At 43.6% G+C, this 23,439-nt stretch overlaps 1 protein-coding gene across 1 annotated transcript in view; it reads right to left on the bottom strand.

Moving 5' to 3' along the window:
* Window positions 1-5,921: 5,921 nt before the first annotated feature.
* VSTM4 (V-set and transmembrane domain containing 4) overlaps window positions 5,922-23,439 on the bottom strand; it is a 62,766-nt gene continuing 45,248 nt past the window's right edge. Inside the window, exon 8 of the mRNA XM_004681044.2 lies at window positions 5,922-7,257. Within this exon, the coding sequence (XP_004681101.1) occupies window positions 7,132-7,257 (126 nt within the window). The 3' untranslated portion in view covers window positions 5,922-7,131. The remainder of the gene's footprint in view (window positions 7,258-23,439) is intronic.

Here is a 23,439-nt window from a genome sequence, read left to right as displayed (position 1 = left end):
TTTTTCATATGCTTGTTGGCCATCTGCATTTCCTCTTTGGAAAAGTGTCTTCTTAGCTCTTCTGCCCATTTTCTGATGGGGTTGTTTATTTTTGTTGAGTTTCACCAATTCTTTGTATATCTTTGTGATCAACCCTTTATTGCTAGTTTTGTGTGAGAAAACTTTTTCCCAATCAGTGAGATGTCTGTTTGTTTTTTTCAATGTCTCTTTTGCTGTACAGCTCTTTAACTTGACGTAGTCCCATCTATTTATCCTTGCCTTCACTATCGTTGCATTGGGTACCGTATCTTCAAAGATGTTGCTGAAGTGTATGTCATGTAGTGTTTCACCCAGCTTTACTTCCAGTTATTTTATGGTTTCTGTTCTTATGTCTAGGTCTTTAATCCACTTCGAGTTGATTTTTGTGTATGGTGCGATGTAGTGATCTAGTTTCATTTTCACTTCCCAGTTTTCCCAGCACTATTTGTAGAACAAATGGGCAGCCCTTTGTTTTAATCAGCTTTACAATTTACAGTGTAGGTTGGGGAAAGCCACTTAAGTGCTGTAAAACCCACTTTTCACAGCCATATTAGCAGGAATGCACTATCATGCCCTAGCACCATACCCAGCACGTGGTAAGCTTCCTGCCCACAGTAACCATCATAAGTGTAATTTGCTTCCTGATTGTGCTGCTCTGTACATATCTACATCCCTTGCCCTGCACACAGTAGATGCTCAGTGAAGATTTGTGGCACTGAACTGGCCTCTGAAATTCCCTGGAAGGAGTAAAATTATTGTATTGTACTTGTGTATATTGTATTGATCTGTCCCCCCACTGACAGGCTGAACCTGCTTTTGTCCATCACTGGCCATCAGCTGTCACCTTCCCATGGTTGCTCTCCAGCCAACATTCCTTCAAACAGGCTAAGCCGTTACTGCCCTGTGGGGGGTGGAAGAGAAGGGGAGGCAATATGTAGAGTAGATGAGGAAAGTAGGAGGGGAGACCCGTGTTTTGCTTCTGATGACCACTAATGAAGTTTTGTGACTTTAGATCATAACCCTGTGTTGAAAAGGCCAAGAAAGGGGGGGGTGTTAAGCAGACAACCTATAAGGTCTGTTGTCACAACGTTCAGTCAAGGAGTCATGTTCGGTCTTTAAGTGACTGGGGTGTCCTCTGCTGTGGTCTGGAGCACAGGTAAAGCCTGTCACTGCCCACGAGGTACGAATGGAGCAGCAGCCCCCATCTGGGAACACGTTGTCTCTCCTTTTGCTGCTCCACTGTGTGCACAGAGGGGCTCACCTGTGTTCTCCCTACTGTCTGTCCTGGCGATGCTCACCTGCCAGCGTGCAGTCAGACCCCGATCACGGCTGGAGGTTAGAGGACTCCCGCAGCTACTGCCTCTGAGCCTGCACGCTCCCAACATTGTGCCGCCGGTGAGGAGTAGGAGCAGGACAAGACATGGTGGAGAATTCCACACTGACCATGACATGGGCTGGGTGCATCCACAGGACACTCAGAACTGGGATACTGGAGAAAGTGGGACCCTGAAGGGGAGGAACTGAGGAAGGCCAAGGACTCAGAGATCCTGCAAGGAGGAGGCTGAGCAGTCCTAACCCTTACTTAGGTCAAAGACCAGCCCAGCAAGAGGCCAGAGATCACACAGCCAGAAGAAGGCAGCTCCCTGGAGCCCAAGCTTGGTGCTGGGTCTGGGACTTAGGGTTGGGGTGCATGGGAGGTCACTGGGCTGGGAGTCAAGGGTCTGTTACAACAAGGCTTGGCCTACTGGCAGGCCCCTTCCCATCTCCTTAGCTTCCCACAGCTGAAGTGATGTACAAGGGGACCCTGTCTGGAGTCTCTAACGTTTCCACCTTTTGTAGTTCATGAATCCAATTAAAAAATCAAAGAGCATCAGACCTTCACACATACAACACAAACTACTGCAAAAAAAATACTGGGTGTTTGTGATTCCCTAAGATCCCCCCCACAGATCTGAGAGTCTGACACTCTAATCATATTCATAAATAGGACACCATCACACCCCACCAGCTCAAAAGCTATAATAAAGGAAAGTAAAAGGCTAGTTCTTTCTGCAGCCCCCACCGCCCCCACACAGACCAACTACTAATGAGTTTTTCTCCTGTTTGCTGATGGAGGGTACTTGCAATAAAGTTTAATGTGGAAGAACAAGGTGCATTTAACCAAAGCTGTAAACATCTCTAATTCTATTTAAAACTATAGGGTGCAGTACATTAACATTTAACAATCAGACACTAAAATGGTGTGAAGCTAATCGAGCTGTGTTTATTAGAAAGCAAGCACCAAGTCATCTTTTATCAATGACAACAGAAGAAGCAGAAAAGCCCATTGCACACCACCCTGTGCATTAATTAAGCATCTTCTTCAAATTGCCACCCTATGGAAAGACACTGATTGCTTTGGAGAAAAATCGCTGAGCAGAGCAGATGGGGCTTAGCGCCAAAGTCTGGTGGCCTCGTGTGCTTGGGGAATCGCTTTCCCAGCAAACGAACTGCTTTTGAAACTGAAATGTACAATTAATTCAGAATGAGCAAGCCTCAACCTGTGCTCTATTCAACCTCTGCAAAGTTCACCTATTATGTCCTTCCTCCTTCCAGAAACCCTCCTGAAGAAGGGGAGATTTCTCTACTCTTTGGGTCAGTTGCTTCTCTCTGGGCCCCTGAAGGTTCCTCAGCTCCTTCTGGGCCTGCCAGCAGGCTACCAGCTTCCCCTGCTCAGGCCTAGGCCCTCTCCCATCTCATTGTGTCTCTCCCTGGCGATTTGTTCCCTCTCAAGGCTTCAGCTGTCACCTCTGCTTTGAGGATCTCCCTATGGGGTCTAGGTGCACATTTCCAATTAAGTTCCATCCTTGCCCCTCAAAATATGGTCTGGGAATCAAAAACATGGGTATTTTCTAGAAGCTTGTTAGAAACACTGACTCTTAGTCTTCATCTAGACTTCCTGAACCACCATCTAGTTTAACCAAATCCAGGTGATTCATGCACATGTTAGGGTTTAGGGAGCCTGTCTCTCCTGTCCATTCGCACCCCACCATAGGTCAGGCAGACCCTTCCTGCCAACCATGAGCTCTTCCGTCCACCGAGCACCTCTATCCAGTGTTGGGGAAAGGCAAAGGGGAGGCCAGCATCTTCACCATGTGGCAGTCTTACCTTATAATGAGCCTCAGAGGACACTGAAGCTCACTGGGTTCTCCCACCCCTCCCTTCGCCCTCCTCCCACTCTTCGCCCTCCTACCATCTCTTGGTCAAGGAGATGGTAAATCATCGCGGTCATGGTAGAACCAGCCTATGCTGTGGGTAAGTCAGCACAAAAGCCCCCCCAACACCCGTGTGACATGGTTCCTAAGCTTCTGCGCCCTGAGCCTTTCTGCGTGGCCATCAATGCTGCTCCGAGCCTGCTGGTGTCCCTATGCTGAACATGAGGGCACCTCCCTTGGAAGAGCATCAGTCTTGAATCCTGATGGTCCCCCTCCATGGAAAAGGGCATTTTTGGAGCCCCTAAGGGTCTCTCTTAGCTAGAAGGAGCAGAGAACAGTGGGAGCTAGGGGCTACACATGTGTTGTTGGCCGTGGTTGAGTGGGCTTCATGGGTAGAGGGGCTCCGTGCAATTATTTTGCTTCCTGTACTAGGGAGCAACTCTGATGAATACTTCACTAGATCAAATTCTCTCTTTTGCCTTCTGACAAACTTGAGCAAAACCAGAAGTAGGTAGTAGGATATAGGGTAGTTTATTAAATCAAAAGAGCTGATGGAAAGAGAAAAGGGGATTTTAGTGGCTGGGGACTGGGGTTCTTTGTTTCTAGGACACACTCTTCCTGGCTTCTGTCTCCGCCTCTCCTTCAAGCTCCACCACTTCTCCGCAGGGCAGATGTTAATGTAGGTGGATCTGTGGTATTCCAGCTCAGGCGCCCAAAGGAAGATGGTTCTTTGTCCTAATACTTCCGATTGACCCAGGTCACCTCCCACATGCTTTGCACCATTTCCATGGTCTGGGCCCCCTTGTTGACCCTGCCTGTGTTGGAGTCATGTGTGTCAGAGGCTGCATGATGAGCAAGGGCTTGAACTGCAAAAGTGTAACTAGTTTAGTGTTCTTATCCCAAATGAATCTTCGGGGTTGATGTACGAGATGACACAGATGAGTGTCTATGAAACTACAGGAAGTAGCTCCAGGCTATTTTCACTCCAACAAGTTTCAGAAGGGGATAAATCTGGTTTTTCCCATCGGCCCCATGTGCTCAGAGTCAGGTTACTTTAAGAAAGAGGCAGTCCTAAAGAAATCCCAACCCACCCCTTCCTTACGCAGGTGTTTTAGTTCAATGCTCAGTGCTCAAATTGGGAGAGTTGTTTTCACCAGGTGAACACAAACCCTCCCTCTTGCTACTGGCCAGGATTCCGTGTTAGGTGTGACTACCTAAAAGCCACCACCAAAGCTGAGAGCATCTGCACAGTCTGGCGGGAGAGTCACTGCATTTGGAGCAGTGGGTCTTTATGAACGTCATTTAAATGACACGCAATGCCCTTTTGAAAACTGCTCATAGATACAGATGTAACCATAAGGTGCCTTATAGTAAAACCACCCGAAGAGTCTTCCTGCATTCCCCTAATCAAGGATAAGTGTCTCCTCAATTATCTTTAGAAATGGCAACAACGCATGCATATGTTGCAGTGTATTTGACAGAGACTGAATTGAGTGGAGTCATTTCTTTAAGTTTATGATCACAATAATGTCACGATTTACCATATCAAATCAGCACCAGAAACAAATCACCCACTGCCTCCTGTTCGGAGCTGAATTCCCTGTTTCTGGAGGCAGCAGTGGGACAAGCTCTGCTTAGCTGTGACCCCTAGCTCCGTGAGTCCCGAGTGCATTTTCAGCAGGAGGTGGTGGGCTTGCAGTTTCCTGTATACTGTGTGTCGGCAGGCCCTCCCTCACACACCTTCAAGTGGATTTTTGTGGCTGTGACCAGAATTTTGGAGAAAGAATATGATCTAAATTTTTAACAATGACTTAATACACTTCCAGCCACCAGCTCCTAAAAACCCAAGCTGTTCTTGGTGAAATGCATTCATTTCCGCATATCATGGCCCTAAACTCCCATTGAATTTAAGGAGATGGCTAGGGATGACAGAAGTTCAGTTCAGGACTGTAGAAGCCTGGGACTCTCTCTACCCATCTGACTCATAGTGAAAATCAGGAAATCACCCTCTTCCTCAAAATACCTGACAGCCGCCATCTGCGGGAACCCTGCCATGGCAAACGACTCTGATGCAGTGATAATTATATGACTGACTAATACATGCTAATCATGTATTCTGTGCTCTCTCCTAAAGAGAGGCTCTGGGAAATGCCAATGAGTTTTGCCAAATGACTTTTCTTGCTCAAAATCTGTGTGTATTATTTACTATCTTGAAATCTGGCAGAGAGGGTGGGAATGAGATGCAGGTGTAGGCCAGAGAAAATGGCTTCCTTTTTATCAAGTCAGGCTGTTTTTGCTTCTGGAAAATCATGACCTGCTCCCAGTTGGGGCCCTTTCCAATAAACCACGAGAGGTACTCAAAAGCTATCCTGGGTGTCTGGAAGAGTTACTACTGAGCTGAGTTCATGAACAAATATTTACTTTTTAGAGCTGTTGCAATGAGAGCTTTAAATAGTGAAAACATTTGCATTCTGAAAATATGGATCAATTTTAGTGTGGATGATAACACAATATAGTTGTATAGAAGCTTGCAATACTCATCATCATGTTATAGGAACTCTTTGAGCAGCTAAGTCAACTTTCTACAAACACAGAGTTTAAGACAAATAGAAGACAACTTAAGCACATCCTTGTGGTAGCATAGAGAGGCACCAAACACATGCAAACTTGTGTTTAAAAATATATAATTTACCATATATACAGTTCATTACAAAGGCAAACAATTTCTATAGTGTGCAGTAAACAAACACCAGAGCACAGTCATGCTTTGGAAGTGTCCTGAACAACCCAGTTGGCAGAATGATTCTCTTCTAGGACGAGCTCGCCATCAGTGAGATCCCACAGAGCGACTTCCCCACAGACTGTTGCTCCACACGTCCTGACACCCCCCAACCCATGGGGACCCCACACAGAGCTGGACAAGCTTTTTGCAACAAAAGGCCTTCAGGAGACACTTTTCCAGCCCAGTGTGCACTTCCTAACCTCCTACCCTGGGGGACCAGGCAAAGACGTTGCTTTCACAGGAGTGGACAGTTAGACTAGGCCACACTCCCAGAGGCCCCTTCCTCCACAGTGTCAACTGATGACAAACTCCCTGGCTCCTTTTGGAAAGGGTCAGAATTTCTTGGAGAATAGATCCTTGTAAAGCAGTATAGCACCCCTTCCTTCTGGTGGGGTTGAGCCCTGTAGGATTGGGTCCTATTTATCCTAAGGCCTCAGGAGATCATGGGTATGGAAACAGGCACTGGAGTGTTCAGGGACAGTTTGCTGCTAGCTTTGACCTCAGACCAGGCAAAAGACTTTGCTTTCACAGGAGTGGGCAGTTAGACCCTTCTCTGTACCATGCCCTTACGCTGCCAGGGTCAGCGTGTTTTGGAAACAAGAGTTGCTATCTTGAAGGACTGCTTGCGATAAGCAATTTGCTCTGCTCTGGCTGCCTGACCAATATTATCCAATCCTTTGAAAACCATTACTACATATCTACCATCTCACACTCTGGCCTATAATGGCATTTCCTCTAGCTATATACTATGAGCTTGATATCACGGATACAGGAAGAGAAGGAGATTAAAATGAAGATTCAAAAGACTTAAAAACAATTAAAACCCAGAGAAGCAAGGAGGGAATGTGAAGGGGTTTGGCTCAGAAGAAAATCTCAGGGGTGCTCAGAATCACAGTCCTCACCCTCAGAGTTTGGACCCAGGAAAATCTCATCCTGAGAGATCTGTCCAAGGGCTATGGTTCCCACTCTCTTGCAAAGAGCCTCATATCTTTTTGAAGGCACCTGGATGTTGTTGCAAAGGGGGCCCCTACCACACAGAGGCACAAGTGAGCATACAAAAATAAGGATTTGTTTCCAAGGTTTCATAAATAACTGGGGTGGCAGGTATTAAATAGGACCACAGAATAGCACCCAGCATTACAGCTTGTTCTCCTCGAAGAGGATCTGAGCGTAGACAGTGCTGGTGGGGATGCCCTTGGCAGCCTGGTGGGGCTTGATGAGCTCCAGCTCCGCATAGGTCAAGCTCTCCTCAGCAATCTTCGGCTAGAAAACAAAACACAGCACAATTTTAGCTGACCTGAGGGACTTCACCACACAGTCATTCTTCAGTCATGCATTTTCATAGCATTCTGAGATTTCAAAGAGGTACAAATTGACCAAAAAAATGTTAAGGATATATATATATATTCTAAATAATGTATCAAGCCAGATCTCCTTGTCTTACATGGAACACTGTGGTTTGTTTTCAAGTTTGCATAGAACATTCAAAAAAATGATTAAATATTAAGTCACAGAATAAGCTTCAATTCTGAAGAGTAAAAATAATGTAACTAATAGTCTCTGGTCAAAAGGAAAAAATAAAAGCAGAGGCAGAACTGCCCCCCCACAACCTCCCCACCAAAAAAAAAAATCCTAGCAATTAATAAATTAATAACAAAACTAGAATGCTACTGTCTAGAAACTAACTTGAATGAAGCTAAAATTTCAGAAAGCTTTAAGGCAATGATAAAGATCACTTCTAGAAGTAAAGAATGCACCATTCAGGAAAAATTATAGCCTTTAATATTTATATTAAACAACGTGACTTACATGGATCAAACATCCAATTGAAGAAAACCAGGAAAAAAGATGAATGCAAGAAAAGCAGAAGGAAAAGTAAAGTTAAAAACAAACAAAAAATCAGAATAAATAAAAATCTTGTTCTTGGAAACAACAAAATAATCAAGATAAAAGAGGAACATATAAAATAGGAAATGGAAAAGAGGATATAATGTAAATGAAGGAAATGTTTAAAAGAAAACTACTTTGTTCAACTTACTATAAAAGTTTTTGAAGTACAGGATTAAATTGTTATTGTTCCAAAAAACTGTAAATTGTAATATTAATGCTAAAAAATGTGACTGCAGTATTCATCATCAAAAGTGAAAGAAAGAAAATATTGTCAAAGCGCTCTCTTGTCTCTCAAGAGACAAATGGCCAGACCTGAGAAGTTTTATAGGAAAATTTCCAAAAGAAGTTCCTTTAAGAAGTAGATAATTCCAATGTAATTAAACTGATGTAGAGCATTTCTAAGAAGAAAAACATCCTATCTTTTAGAACAATCTCATTTATCAATATGAATTTTAAATCAAAGTTATTAGAGAGAATAAAGAAGCAATTCAAAGATAATCATATTCTAGTTGATTTTACTTCATAAATGCAAAGATCATTCAATATTGGAAAAATCTATTAATATAATTCACAATAACAACAGATAAAAAATTATATGGCTAAAAGTATATATAGATGGTGGAAAAGCATTTATAAACATTTTTAAATTTTGTTAAAAGTGATTTTTGAATAAAATGGACACATATGTACATTTTCTTACTATGACTAAAGAACATTATTGAAATAATGGTGACATTATTAGTGATACGACTCTAGTGATATTAAAAATACAAAGTCACTATCATTACCATACTGTGATATTGGCAAAAATCTAGGTATCTGATGAGAAAACCCAAACACCACTTTTCAATAAATGTTGGGATAACTGGGTAGCCTGTTGAAAGAAAAATCATATCCTTGTGTCCTTCTTTATACTAGATAAATGGTAGATGGATTTTTAAAAATTATGTAGAAAGCAAACTCAAAAAGAGCTTTGAGTACTTGTAAGGAATATTTCTTTAAATTCAGTACCTGGAGGTATTTAAAAGTATGAAACAAAGCTGAACAGCAATAGAAAAATATATGCTCTCAACAGGCAAATATTGTCTAAAGAAAGTCAAAAGACAAAGGAAGAAATGGGGGAAGTATTTTCGCTCATCTAGAAAGATTTACGGTTGAAGAACGATAAAGGCCAACAATCCATGAGGAAATCAAGCAGAGAAAAAACACAACGGGGCCAGACAGTTCCCAGCAAAGGTAATACAAAGGCTCTTATACATATGAAGTGATCTCAATGCTTCCTCATAGGGAGAATCACAGTTTAAAATCCCACTTACATACCGGTTTTTGTCTTTCATATTGACTGACACTAAATATTTAAAAAAAAAAAAAAAAAAAGATTGCCAAAAGAAACAGAAGTAGATCAACTAGTATATTGTCGGTGGAAGTGCTTCTTGGTACAAACTAAAAGCCAAAGCCCTGAGCCGGCGTGGGGCAGAGTCAGGGGCAGCCCGCAGTGGAGGACGCCTGCAGACTCTTGGCTGCAGACTCTGGGGGCAGGCAGGCTCTCTCTTTGCTATTATCCCAGTAAAAAGGGGTGTAGGGGAAGAGATTTGCATGAGTGTATTGTGCTTAGAAAGCCCTTGGAGTATGCTTGGAAAATCAAGAAATTGGTTTCCAGGGTTCCCGCTGGGAACAAAACTCTGAAAACTGGATATGACTCACCATTTATTACACATGCATTTAAGTAACAACACATTAATGAACTTAATTCATAATTAGAAAAATAAAAGCTGTTCACTAACTTGGAATCACAAAATACACTTGACTTTCACTTAAGCGGTTCTGCTTTTGTTCATTGTTTTGGCTTTGGTTGTAACCCTTGCTTTGTACACACACACACACACACACACACACACACACTTATACCTTGGTTATCTTGCCAATTTTAGGACAAATAAACCATTTACATTCAATTTAAATTCCTTTTCAAAAAACTGCCAAAAGCAAAAATGCCTCTCTTCTCTTGAGATGAAACATCATTAATAGTGACTAGAACTCTGTGTAGTTAATCTCTATTAAGGGCTGATTGCCCAAACCAGCTTAACAAATTGTACGGCTATTTTTAATTGTAAAATTAGAGACATTTACAAGAATGGGAACCTCTGGTCTTTTGACACCTAAAGTCTTTACATTGCTTCTTAGTCGCCCATATCTTACAAGTCAACAAAAATTCCATTTCCATCTTGCCTTTTGATTTAATTACATTTCACATTATAATGATTCCATTTAGAAATGCCAAGTGTCCTCAAATAAGCCGGCAAAACCCAACTCATGTAAATTTTAGAACCAAGATTTATGAAATCATATTGTCCAGGTGTTTTATTACATTACCTAGAAATTGCATTGTTTTCTAGTGTAGATTATCTGTTTATTCTTAAGTTATTCCATTATGTTTGGATATGAAAAATAACACTAGCTTTCTCAATACAGGTCACCAGGCTGGCTTGGCTGATGTGTTGTTTTCATACATTTTTATGATGTTCCTATAGTAAACATAATTTAATAAAGCCAAAGCACACTAAATAAATAATTGCATCTAGGAAAGCAATAAAAACAAATAAAATTAGTACTTTCATAAGTGGAAAGGTACTTCAATTTCTGCTACAAGCAACAACCCACCATAAAATGTGTAGAATCATTTCCCTTATGCATATTTCTGGAATATAATAATTTGATTGAAGATATGAGGCAGCACACAGGAGGCTGTGAATTGTGAAATGTGTACCGTTTCCACCAGAAGATGCATAACAGCAGTCCCTGGCACCTGTAATGAACCTCTTCTTTTCTGGCATGCTCACTTGGCTATCACCATCAACCATATGCTTAATTACATTTCCCAGCTTATTTAACTGGAAATAAATTCCAAATGGCCAGTGAAAGGGGGCAAATATGGACGCCTACCAGTTTTCATCAAGTTACCCTTCTTTGCACTGAGGTTTTCGTGGAAAGTTCAGGTGCACTGAGAGAAAAGTAGCTTAGCGAACATTATTGGCATGGCAAGTCAGTAAGACAAGGTAAGACCATAGAACTGGTAGTAAAACCAGGAGCCAGAAACGGAAATGTTAAAGTTGGTGACAGCAATGGGGCAGAGGCAGGGCATTCTAGATGATGTTGGCAGGAGTGATGATAGAAACCTGCTCTGGGTTTAAGCAAGGGCCCTAGGGTCTCTGGCAAGTCAAGAACTGGAACACAGCACATGGATCTCTGCAGATGAATCAAGCAGCTCTTCTGTTTGTTCCTACCCAGCTGCTGATGCCAAGTCAGTCACTGCCCCCCCCCATTTTGGGGGGTATAGAAGTATATAGAGTGTTATAACTTAGGCAAAACACAAATAATCTTGAGCTGGCTGCTCAGAAATACTCCCACGACAATTTCAGATTACACTGAAAATACAAAATTAACCACTCAAAGTAGAGAGTCCAGGCTTTCAAAGTGAGCTTTACATTGGCATGCAGTGTTGCTGTCTTCACTAGAAAGCAAAAGGGACAGGAACAGACAGCAGAGTGGACCCCTTGCTGGAAAGCCCTGAAGAGTCCCGTAGGAAAAGCTCTAGGCTTTTCTAAACATGTGAGCAGCAGTCTCATCATTTCCTCTTTCCCAGGACTCTGGCTTTGCTTTCTTTTCCCTTTCACCCAGTCTGCAGAGAATCCTGGTCACTTTCTCTGTCTCAGATTAAGCCTTGGTATTTGCGCTCAGCTGTTTGTAGCACATGTGTTTTCCTTTTACTTTATGTGAAAAGGAATTTTTCATACATCTCCCGAACAGAGAGAATCTTCTTCTGAGTCTGGAAGGGGAGGAGGAGTATGAGGGTCTGTTCATATAGAGATAAATGTTGCAAAAGCAGACTGAAGTAAAAGAAAGTTCTTAGAACTCTGGTTCAATGACTGTCTGAGTGTGGGAAGAGGCAAGGGCCATGGCCGGGGGTCTCTGTGGCCCTATCGCAGGGCTCGGTGCGGGTGAGATCTGGACACTTTCAAATGTCAGCAATGTGGCCTTGGGCAGTTCTGTATTTGGCACTGAAGGGTTGACCTTGCTGATGTGAGGATTTAGATGAGATGCTGTCTGTAATGAAGCCCACCCCACAGAAGACAGGAGATGCTAAACACTTATGTGCTGAATGAGTAAATGTTTCAGTGTCACCACTTTCTCTCTGGAAAATAACCTAAAAATCCACTTATGTTCTGAGCATTTTATGAGTCACCAAGAACTATGTGAACTAGCAGCCCTGGATATCTTTTGATGGATAATGGATTTGAGGAAACTAATTATATGGGCTGAATTGTGCCCCTTGAAAAAAATTCCTATGTTCAGCCCTAAACCCCCAATGCCTAGAATATGACTGTATTTAGAAACAGGGCTTTTGAAGAGATGATGGAGGTAAAATGAGGTCATGAGAGTAGGTCCACTGTGACTTGTGTCTCTATAAGGGGGGAATTTAGGACAGAGTACAGAGCAAAGACCAAGGGAAGACAGAGGGAGCTGCCAGCTATCTCCAACTAAGCAGACAGGCTGCAGAAGCAGCCAATCGTGCCGACGTTCACTTCATCGTGGTGTTTCCAGAGTGTGCCTGTACTCCACGGTGAAAACCTACCCGTGTACTTATTCGCTCACTGGCTGAAAGACATTTGGGTCATTTCAAGTTTTTAGTAACTATAAATAAAGTTGTTATAAACACTCATGTGCAGGTTTATGCATGGCATTTTCATTATTCTAGCATAAACACCCAGGAGTGGTTCTTTGGGTCATATGAAAGTCTATGTTCACCTTTAAAAGAAACTGCCAGACTATTTGCCCAAAACCAATGCACCACACATGTCTTCCTACGATCATAAATGTCTGAGAATTGTTCTTCCTGTTGTCAGCACTTATTAGCACTGTTAGTATTTATAATTTCAGTCATTCTAGTAAGTGCTGCTGGTCCAGGTTGCCTTTTCACCATCTTTAAGGAACACACCAACCTGAACTTGAACTCAAGTGTTGTCTAATGACCAGATTAGATTCCCCCTTAGCATACTGGCCCTCAGAAGAATTAGTGGAGGATTACCAGGCAGACCAATTTTCTGATGGAGAAACGGAACCTTTTCCACTCTAGGTATGACTAAGGGATCACACATGCTTCAGAGCTGGAAAAGTCACACCCCTATGTTCCACCTTCTGTTCTGCCAGGATGAGATGCTGCTACCTCAGATGACAGCTTCCAGGTGGACCTCCTACTTTTCAATTGAGCTCTCTTTACCCTACTTTGAGTGACAATTATAGAAAGCAGACCCACCGTGAGGATTGATTTAATATGGCTAACTCTAGAAAGGTAACCCTAAGGAACTTGAAAGTTGTGTGTCTCCTGGGAACATACCACACTTTAATGGCAGTTGCTGAAGATTTCATTTTGTAGGTGTGTTTCTAGGATTTAAGCCAAAAGTTAACATTCTTATGATGGGGAGGGGTAAAGAGAGAGATTGATTTAACATTCTATCCAGACTCCTGCAAAACAACATTTTTTCACAGAGATCACCATAGGATGTGCAAGTTGAATTAAGTTTCAGGAATAAGAGAAAAATGCAATTGCAGCCACTGCAAGTTCTCCGATGTCAGAAGTTCAATTGGGTAATACCATTATCACAGCAACAGATCAATAACCAGGACATGGGATGTTTATGCTAACGTCACCCTAGAGTTAAAAAATGTGATTGCAGTTCTACCGAGTTGCACTATCAGGGATCTATTTACCCCCAAGAGTATTGCATATTATCGAGGGCAGACTTCCTCTTCCCCCTTCAAGGTAAGTGCTCATTTTTTATTCAACAGAGTACCTAGTAAAACAAACTCTCCCCTTGCAACATCTAACTTGCCACCAAGGAGTTAGAGTGATGCTCTATTTGACAGAGGGCCCTTAACAGGTATCCAGAGGTCCAAACTCGGGAAAGAAAATGGGGTCGCAGTCCCTATCAGTCCTATTGGCCTTGGATACAAATTTGACTTGCATTTCTGCTGGGTCTACGGACTGGCATACTTACATGTATATTTCAACATATTAGGAAAGAAAAAATAGTGTTACCTGATGTGCATGTTAAGTGAAAATAAATAATTAAATGCCTTTACAAGACAGAGATGTCAAGGATGGCACAAGACACAAGCCAGAACTGCCTTTGCCAGTCAGCAGTATGGTCATTGAAAATCGGTCCTTCAGTGACAAATCATCACTGCCTCATTCAACATCCACACCAGCACTGTGAGGTGGGCCCTGCAGCCATGCACACATCATAAAAGAGCAAAGTGGCTTAAAAAAACATATAGCTTGCTCAAGGTCAAGTAGCTGTTGCTAGGTGGTGTCAGGACTCAGAGTCAGGCAGTCCTGCTCCATCCACACTCTGCTCACCAGCAATGCCTAGAACTTCACATGCACAGAGGCTCTGACTATATCTCTATGCTCAGATGAGCCAGCCAGACACACAGTATTCCCGAAATTCCAAGGGGCAAAACAGTGACCTTCCAAAGACAACAGGCCTCTCATTGGCATAGCTCATGGGAAGGTGAATTTTCAGATCAGATACACTAGGTTCAGGGGGCAGTGTTAGTCTCCAGCTAAAGGAGAAAAGAGTGGACCCTGTTCTCAGCAAAAGCCAGGAGACCTGGAGAGAGGTATGGAGGCTCAGAGGACTTCAGCGTACAAGACTCAAACCCATCAGAGGGCAGAAACATGAGCCGTCACTGATAGGAACAGACAACAAAGGAGCAGAGACTCTAGCTGGAATGCTTCAGGGGACCCCCTGATTCCCTTGGCCATCTCACTCCCCACCACGATTCCTATCCTCCCAGAAAGAGGCAGGTGCACACCCCTGACCAATGCAGGGGGAAGGTCACAAGGATGCAGGCTCTGCTTTGGTCAGGCTGTGTGTGTGTGGCATGACTCTTAATTGGAGGCACCCCCAGAAAAGGTGATAATATGAGGATGTGTCAACAGGGGAAAATTCGAGGTCAGGGGAAAATTTAGCTTTCCAAGCTAAACACAGAAGTCACATACCAGGCTCATGGGCATTGTTTCCTCCAAGTTGAGATCATCACTGGCACCGCTGGCTCTGCTGACATAACTCACACTGAACTGGGGTAGCAATTCAGCTGTGACCCACCAAACTCAGCATGTAGTCATGACTGCTGACTTAGGTGCATCTGAATAATGTGAGCAAGAGCCTAGAGAATGGGTCTTTTAGTCATCACACTTGGGGCCAGGTGCTCCACGAAGCCTCTGTTGCCTCTACCACCTGTAAGTCTTGGAACTGATTACATCTGCCCGGGTTTCCACCTCTATTCCCAGCCTCCATGTAACCAGTGATGGTCCATGCCCCCGTGTTCTCTAACACTTGGGAAGACAAGAGCTGGTGAGTGTTAGACGAACACTTCAAATTCTGCCCTGGTTTGTTGGCACTGTGTGTCAAATGAAGTCATGGAGAAATCCTGAGCAGAGCAAATTCACATCATTCTCTTGGGTCTGATGAAGTCAAAGGAGCTTGGCAAAGTGCAGAATAAGTGTGATGTGACAGAAAGTTAAACCCCTGGCTAGGGAGAGTCAGATACAGGCTTCTCAGCCACACACAGAAAGGGCGGAGGCTTTGCAAGGGTCAGACAGATGGATGTCTCTGGGTCTCCCCAATGCATGTTTTGGGAGCTAAAATCTGATGACAGATAATGCTCTTGGGGAGGGTCCTGATACTTGAAGCTTTTCGCAGTGAACACTGAGAGCTGCATGATCTAATACAGTCACTCATTTGCTCTTCCCCATGGACTGCAAACGTATGTTTTCCCAGCTGCCTTCCAAAAGTACTTTCCTGGCAGTATCAGTTAAGAGATAATTTATGCACAGGAAAACAGTGTTTGGTTATCTACTTCTACATAGGAGTGTGCTCTGAAAATCTTTCCTCCCAAACACACAATCTTATATCGACGGTAATTTTTAATACTCCCCTAGATTCATGAGATTGGACAAGGGTCCGTTCAATGGCAGCATAATGACTCTAAGTGACAGAGACTGCCATTTGCTAGCTGTGTGACCTCAGGTCATCTACTAACCTCTCTGTTTCCTCATCTATAATGGGACTCACAAATAACCATAAAAACACTCCGAAGTCATTTGGAAACTCCCATGTGCCAGATGCTGATGGAAGCCACGAGGTCTCAGGCCAGTACCTGATAAATACAATGATTTTTTTTTTTTAAATAATGGGAAAGATAAATCTTCTAAGGCAGCCCACGCCGTTCACTTGCTCTGTGCAAAATTCTCTGTGCAAAAAGTTTCTCTTTAGACTTATTCTCTTCATAGAATAAAATTCAGAGTCTTCATCAGGATGGCGATCCTTCCTGATCACCCTGGGTCTCCTCCAGCCTCGGCAACCACAGGAGCCCCTAGCTGGCCAATGCTCCAGCCACACTGGTCTCTTCGTGTTTCTGAGAGACACCTGGACAGCTCTACCTGTTCTGACACACCTGAGGGCCTTGGTCCAGGCTGTGTTTTCTGCCTGGAATGTTTTCCCCCACATGGTACTGTGACTTACTCCCTCAGCTTATCAGGTCTTTGATGCCAGGAGGTTCCTACCCCATAAAAAGTCCCTCCCTGGCTTTCTTGCCCTCCTCTATCGCAAGCATCACCCCTTGGCATTGTAAAGTGCTATCTATTTGGGTAGCTTTTATTCTCTCTCACAGAAATTAGTGACAGCACCTACTGCTTCCACAGTGTAGTACCAGCTCTATTTAGAAGGTACCATTGTCACCCTGGTTTTAAACATACAGAAACAAAGGCAAAGAATCGCACACTTGAGGTTAATAGCTAATAAGCTGCAAGCTGGTGCTAGAGCCTGGCCTTCTCCCACACCATTCAGTTCCCTGAAGCGGTGACTTTGCAAACTTACTGTCTGTGGAGCCTAAGCTATGTGGGTAAATTGTCAAACAACTGGCTCAACAAGAAAAATCTCTGATGTGTGGCATTTGCTGATTTACATGTGCAAGTCCTCCCACAATGGCTAGTTTCATAGCTTGAGACTATCACTTCAAACTCTCCTGTGGATGTCTTCCACCTCAGGAATGTAGAAAGGGATGCTTTTGGAAACCATGAGCCTAACCATTAACTTTTCTCCTACCGAGGGTGTCTATGAGGATAGTCTACTGGGAATTAGGGTATCTGCGTTCTTACTGCTTGTAGTCATGACATGTGCATATGGATTTAGATTAAATAGTTTGAAATAGACAGTAGATGGTGGTGATGATGATGATGATAATGAAGAAGGGAAAAAGAGAGGGAAGAAGGAAGAAGAAGAGGAAGAGAAAAATAAGGAAGGAAGGAAGGAAGATAGAAACTTACATATATAGACAAATAAATGATATCCTGCATTGGGAAATAATCACTCTCATCCTTTGGAGAATAAAATGAGAAGGTAATTGGGCAGGATTTATCAAAATTAGAAAATGCAGATATATTTTTATATAATTGGATTTTTAAAAAAGCTCTTTTACAGAAACACCTCAAGCAAAGTTATATGTGAAAAGATACTCACTAGGGTGTAGATGCAGAGTGAAAAACTGGAATTGGGGATGAATCCAAAAAATGATACCGTAATACTGTGGTTATAAGTACAAAGAGGAAGACCTATATGTCCTCATGCAGAAGGGTAAGCCCGAGGTATTGTTGACAAGAAAACAACTGAGCATTTTGTCTCAGATTATTTTCATTTGTAGGGAAATGAACTTGTCACATTCCATCTCTATGACCTACATCGATTGTGGGTTGACTGAATACACTTTGGGACAATACACATAGATATTAGGTTTGCATAGACATAAAAAATGTTTAGAAGAATATAAACCCAACTCCTAACAGAGGCCACAGGTGAGGAGTCAGAATCTAAGAAACATTATCTATTTTTATTTCAACAACTGGAGGTTATGCACCATCACCCCCTCTCCAGCACCCTGCTTCGAATTATCATTGCAGCTTTTATCATATACAAACCCATGCCCTGAGGTCCGAACAGAAAATACCCTGAGATTTGGTGCGCTTGGATTCACTGGGTGCTTTAGCTGGCAGGCAGAACCCAGAGGAGCAGCAGTGGGGCCAGAGGTCAAGTGCTGGCCAGACCTGGCTCTGCCATTTCCCCGTAGGGCAGTGTAGGGCAGCTTGTGCCAGGGCTTACCTCACTCTGCCTTCCCTGCCTCACTTGTGAGGTGGAGATAATAATGACACTTATGACAGGTTGTGCCAGTCGCTATAGGGGAAGCAAAGTGTGTATATCACCATCACCACCACCACCACTACCACCATCACCACTAGCATTAAATCAAGGATACAATGCACAGCACACATCGAGCATTAATACCAAGCTTAAAATAGCAGCAGGCATTTCATCTCATTGTTGAATTAATATGTAATATGGGCAGTGGGCACAGAGACTAAATGTATAGCTTGTTTTCTTGATCCTTGTATGCACCCAAAATTCTCAGCATAAATTCATGAGGCTGTCATGTTGATGTACATGTTGCATGTGCTTACGGGCAATTTATAAACTCAGCTTTAGGAAATTACAATAATAAATGAGAACTGAATTTGGCCAGGGAAACAAAGTCCCCTTAAATCGTTAGTTTGCTATAAAATCAGAATTTCATATAGAGATTTTCTTCTTCATATTCTGGATGCTCAGCTTGATGCTGCAGCTATGCTGATGATATGTGTTCCTTTTTTTTTTTTTTTTCCAAAATGGCACTTCATTTCTAGCAGTCTCTGTTTGAGATTGAAAAAGTCTTTTAATAACAACTCTGAAGTGCTTTGTGCTCAAAACTGAGGTTTTAAATGAAATAGGCTTTTTTTAAAAAAAAACATCAAATGTGAGCACAAATGATATTGTTCCATGAGATTACAAAAATAAAAAAGAGTGAAGAAACTAAAAAAAAAAAAATTTCCCAGCAGTGCAATGATCCCAGCAATGAAGTGCTCAATAAAGGCAGCAAATCAGCTGAGCTAAGATGGAAAACATCTTAGGGACTTTGCCTGCAGACACAGGGGGACAGGCCTGCCCCAGGGAGAAGTCCCTGGACCCAGGAGGGCACAGTGGGCCTTGTGCAAGCAGGTGAGGTTGCTCAAGCTGGACCTCCAGTCCTGCCTCCAGCCGGGTCATCCCTGGCTCGCTCACCTCTCAACCCCCTGTTCACCTTTTGTCAGGATACACCAAAGCTCATGTCCCAGCTCCTTGCACACGCCTGTAAGCACTCAGACAGTACTCGGGAATGAATAAGTAGCAGACTAGAAAAATGATCTGAATAAATCAATGGTGCAGTAAGCGGGAGAAACTGTCTTCAAGGTCAATTTTAAAGTCACTGTCCCTCAAAACTCAAAAGCCAATTGCCCTTCTAGAACAGGTGAGGCAGACTCAGCAGCAACTTCGGAAGCAGATTCTCATCTCCCCAAAGGGGGCTCCTAATGACTGTTTAAGAAGTCTTGAAAGACTTGGAAATAAGGGCTACACTTGGCCCGCTGCTGATAAAAGCAAAGCCGGTCATTTTTGGCCTCTGACACTGCCGAGCAGTATCGGACTTGGTAGCTGTGTGTGGACAGTGGGAGGTAGGTGCTTGGCACTGACTTCATGGTCTGTCAGGAAATGACAGCCCTGCGTCCGGACTAACACGTTCCCAGATGTCCCCCACTGTGTTTTACTGTGGGGGGACGTCTGGTCTTGCCTCCTTACCACATCCCACCTATGGAAGCCCCAGCCTCCTGCTTTCCAGACTGGGGGAAGCCCGTGGAACTGAAAGACTTGTTTCGCCTGCTCTCATCCCTTCCGAAATCTCAGCATCTATTCTTCCCGCCAGTCGACATACATAACTCCCTGTGACAATAATGGGATGTGCATGTGTACCGAGGGGAGCATAGAATTTTTATCTCTGTAAAAATGGTACTAGCGTGATACAAGCAAAGTTTTTGTTTTTTTCCCAAGGCTTTTACTTGGGGCAATATATTGTACATGTGGTTGTGGGGTTTTTTCTTCTTTTTAATTTTAAATTGAGATTATGAACATATTTTATGCAGGTTAATATATCCTTTTCATGTAAAATTTAACTGAAACCAGTTCTAGCACATTAACGACAACAAGAGAAATTCTCTGGCTTATTATAAACATCCTTCAAGAAACCTGAAATGCATGTCCTCTGGAAATAATTTTGCTGGGATTTGGGTTATTATTAAAATCCTCTCAGAATTCTATCACTGGTCTCTAATGTGCCTCAAAGCCTTTTTCTGCTACTGATCAGAGAAAAAACTCTTTCTTTGGTCTTGCAGTATATTCTCAATAGTGGAAATTGGGCTAGGAAAAGGGATTTCTTTTCTGACATTAGGCAAACACTGACAAGGGCCTGGAATCTGGGTCCTAGGCTGACCACCAGGGTGGCTGGTTCCTCAGACTTGTTTCTGCTCAGTTATGAGGGAGTGAATGTCTTTCTGCCTGTCCGTCTTGAAAGCTCTGAGACTTCAGAATTCATGAGAGAAGGCAAATTTGCTTTAAATGTAATGGATACACACTAAAATACTTCTCTCCCTATGAAGAAACTCTCCCATCGAGAGAAGATTTTCAGGAATAAAGTTAGAGTCACAATTCCCTAGAGAAGAGTATTCTACACGTAATAAGAGGTTCACGTTTAAAATATAGAAAGAACTACAACTTAATAACAAAACCCAATTAAAGAATGAAGAGAATAGACATTTCTCCAAAGACTGACAGGATCATGAACAGATCTCAGATCCGTATATCATATGACCTGTGTGGTATCAGGGATGTAGAGGTCACTTTGTAAAAAGGAACCAGCGTGCTCTAGGAGATGAAGGAGTCAAGCCAGGCGGTGAACATGACTCCACCGTGGAGGGGAGAGTGCTCAAACACAGGTGAGCCCAGGTGCCGTGGGAGCACCAAGGAGAGACCCCAAGTCAGATGACTAGGGCGCTGGTAGGCTTGTGAGGCTGCTGTGGCAGGAAAGCAGCGAAAAGGAGGAATGGGACAAGCTAAGCCCACTGAGAAGAAATACACAGCGTGGACAGGGGGTAGAGGTAGGCAAATGAAGGTGGCACAGCCGGAGGCAGAAATATCCCAGGTGGAACAGGACAAAGTGAGGTAAAGGAGTACAGTGTGGGCTATGGTGACATTGGGGGAAACTGGGATGTGCTGGGCCCTCTGGGAGAGTATCCCATCATCAGTGAGAAGCAACAGTCTGGAAAAGGCTTGCAGACCCATCTTGAGGACTGAGAGGCTACGCAGGTGTTATCTTTGCGAGCGCTGACTTTCCCAAGCTACGTACGTGTACAAAGAGAAGAGAAGCCTGGAAAGAGCCAACACTCTGGAGACAAACAAGGGAAGGGCCTAACCATGTGGGAGGAGCAGTCGGCTGGGGTGATGATGGGGAACCCACATTTATGGTCAGGAGCAAGGTGTCCAGTCTCAGAAAGTCAAATAAAGCTGCACTGAGAAGACACAGGGAGCTGACCACGGGAGGTGATTGACATGGCAGAGGTGTCACTAACTCTGATGCCTAGATTTATGGAGAAATGGGGATTGAGGAGGTACAAGACCTCCAAAAGAAGGTGATGGGAGAGTCATGCTGGAGTTGAGTGCAGCTCTGTGGGAGATGAGGGAAGGACAGCGGGACAGAGCCTGGCCACAGGTGTCCAGACTTGGGTACTGGGTTAGGGGGCAGGGGAGACAGAGGGTACAGCCTGACTAGCTGTGTGCCAGGCACAGGAACCCAGACCTCCTCCTGGAGGCAAGGGCGGCCACGACAGCATTTTCAGCAGGGAAATGGCATGGTTGGAGCTGTGCTGTGGAGAGATCCCCAGGCAGCAGTCGGGGGATGGCTCAGAGTGGGGAGACAGGATACAGGAGACCCACGGGGAAGCTCATGGTAATTAAGCCCATGACGCTGCTCAATTTCTTTTGTCTTTAGTCTTTTGTACACGAGAGATCATTTTCTCCTTGGAGAACAGGGATGGCTTGACGCTTGCAGTTACTGAAGGCGACACATGAGTAACGATTACAGTCAGGGAGGAGTCACAGGTGAGGCACTGAGTGGTCCTCACTGAGGAGGTGGAGACAGTAACGCAGCCAGGGGCGGGGGAAAGTCCATCGGGCCCAAAGGACTATTCTCTTCCCTTCTAGTTAGTTTGGGATGCTGACTGTCCTCTTGAACTCATGCTCCCCGAGACTGTTCTATCTTAAACACGGAGGTCTTGCCTCCACATCACAGAAATTGTTTTCTCTTCTTCCACTCTGCCTCTAAGTCAATAACTGACCTAATGCAATAAAAATAAATCATATGTGCTTCTGGCTTTCTGTTTTCTTCTGAAAGAAGGAAACAATAGCAGATTTTCCTAAAAGTTTGTGAATTAGCTCCAAGGGTTGCAGAACCTCTCCTGCAGGGTCATCTAACCAAGAGGGGGAAATAGGGGTTCCCAGAAAGCCTCAAGGAAGTCTTTTGAGCTCAGCTCCAATGTAAAAAAAAACAAAAACTGACTTTTGTGAGAGTGTTCCGGTCTCCAAAAAGATGAAGAACTCCTGATATATGGAAATAGAGCCTGTCAATGTTTAAGGCTATTAGGCAGACTGATCACCTTGTCAGAAAGTAGCTGCATCAAAAGGATAATGATAATGGCCTCGTTTACCTGATGGCCAAATTTGAAAGCAGGCTGTTGTGTTCAGTTGGTTTATTAAAAGGGGGTAAGGGCTGTTTTAATACCTTGATTATAGAATGTCTAAGATACCTTTTTTGCCTTTTTTATCTTCTTGAGTTCTCATGATTTTTTAAAGCCTCTCAGTCACTCTTAATCTCTGGTACATATAACCTCTCCTGAAATACTACACCACCTTGGAAACATAAGAGAAGGTCCCCACTTGTTAATACTTGGAGGGTGTAAAACAAGGACGCCTGCTTGTTGTTTTGCTGGAGGAGCCCGAGGGCCCACATGATTCCACGTTGGGGGGAGATGACTGATGGAGCCAGGTGGGTTAAGCACCTGCAGAGAAGCCTGTACCTGGCTGGGGGCTCACCAAAGGAAGCGCTCCCTTCACTTCAGTGAGTCAGGGGGGTGGCTGGGCAGTGTGGCTCCGGGATGAACGACTAGCAGTATCACTCTGGAAAGAGGGGTCGGGAAGCTCTGGACTGGGATCACTTGGGAAGCGCTATTTTAAGGAGATTGTGGCAAAACTGAACAATCACAGAATTAAACACTTAAACTGGTAACAGGCCCCAGAGAAAAGATGCCTCCAAGTTATTTTCTAAATTACCCACCAAGGTCTGTGTGAGTCAACAAGTAGCTATTGACTTTAGTTTCAACTACCATCAAGACTTATTGATCTGAATGATAAATATCGACCAAATTGAGACTAAGGTCAATGCTGGCCTCCTGGGAAAATAAATCTTAATATTAACTAAAACCTGCAGACGTTAGGCCTGATAAATTCGACTCTGGTCAAACAGAGACCCATCCCTAGTCAG

Source organism: Condylura cristata, unplaced genomic scaffold (assembly GCF_000260355.1).
Source record: "Condylura cristata isolate star-nosed mole 26May11 unplaced genomic scaffold, ConCri1.0 scaffold00011, whole genome shotgun sequence".
Classification (NCBI taxonomy): Eukaryota; Metazoa; Chordata; class Mammalia; order Eulipotyphla; family Talpidae; genus Condylura; species Condylura cristata.
Note: the sequence above shows the minus strand (reverse complement) of the source record. Positions and strands in the feature narration are given on the sequence as shown.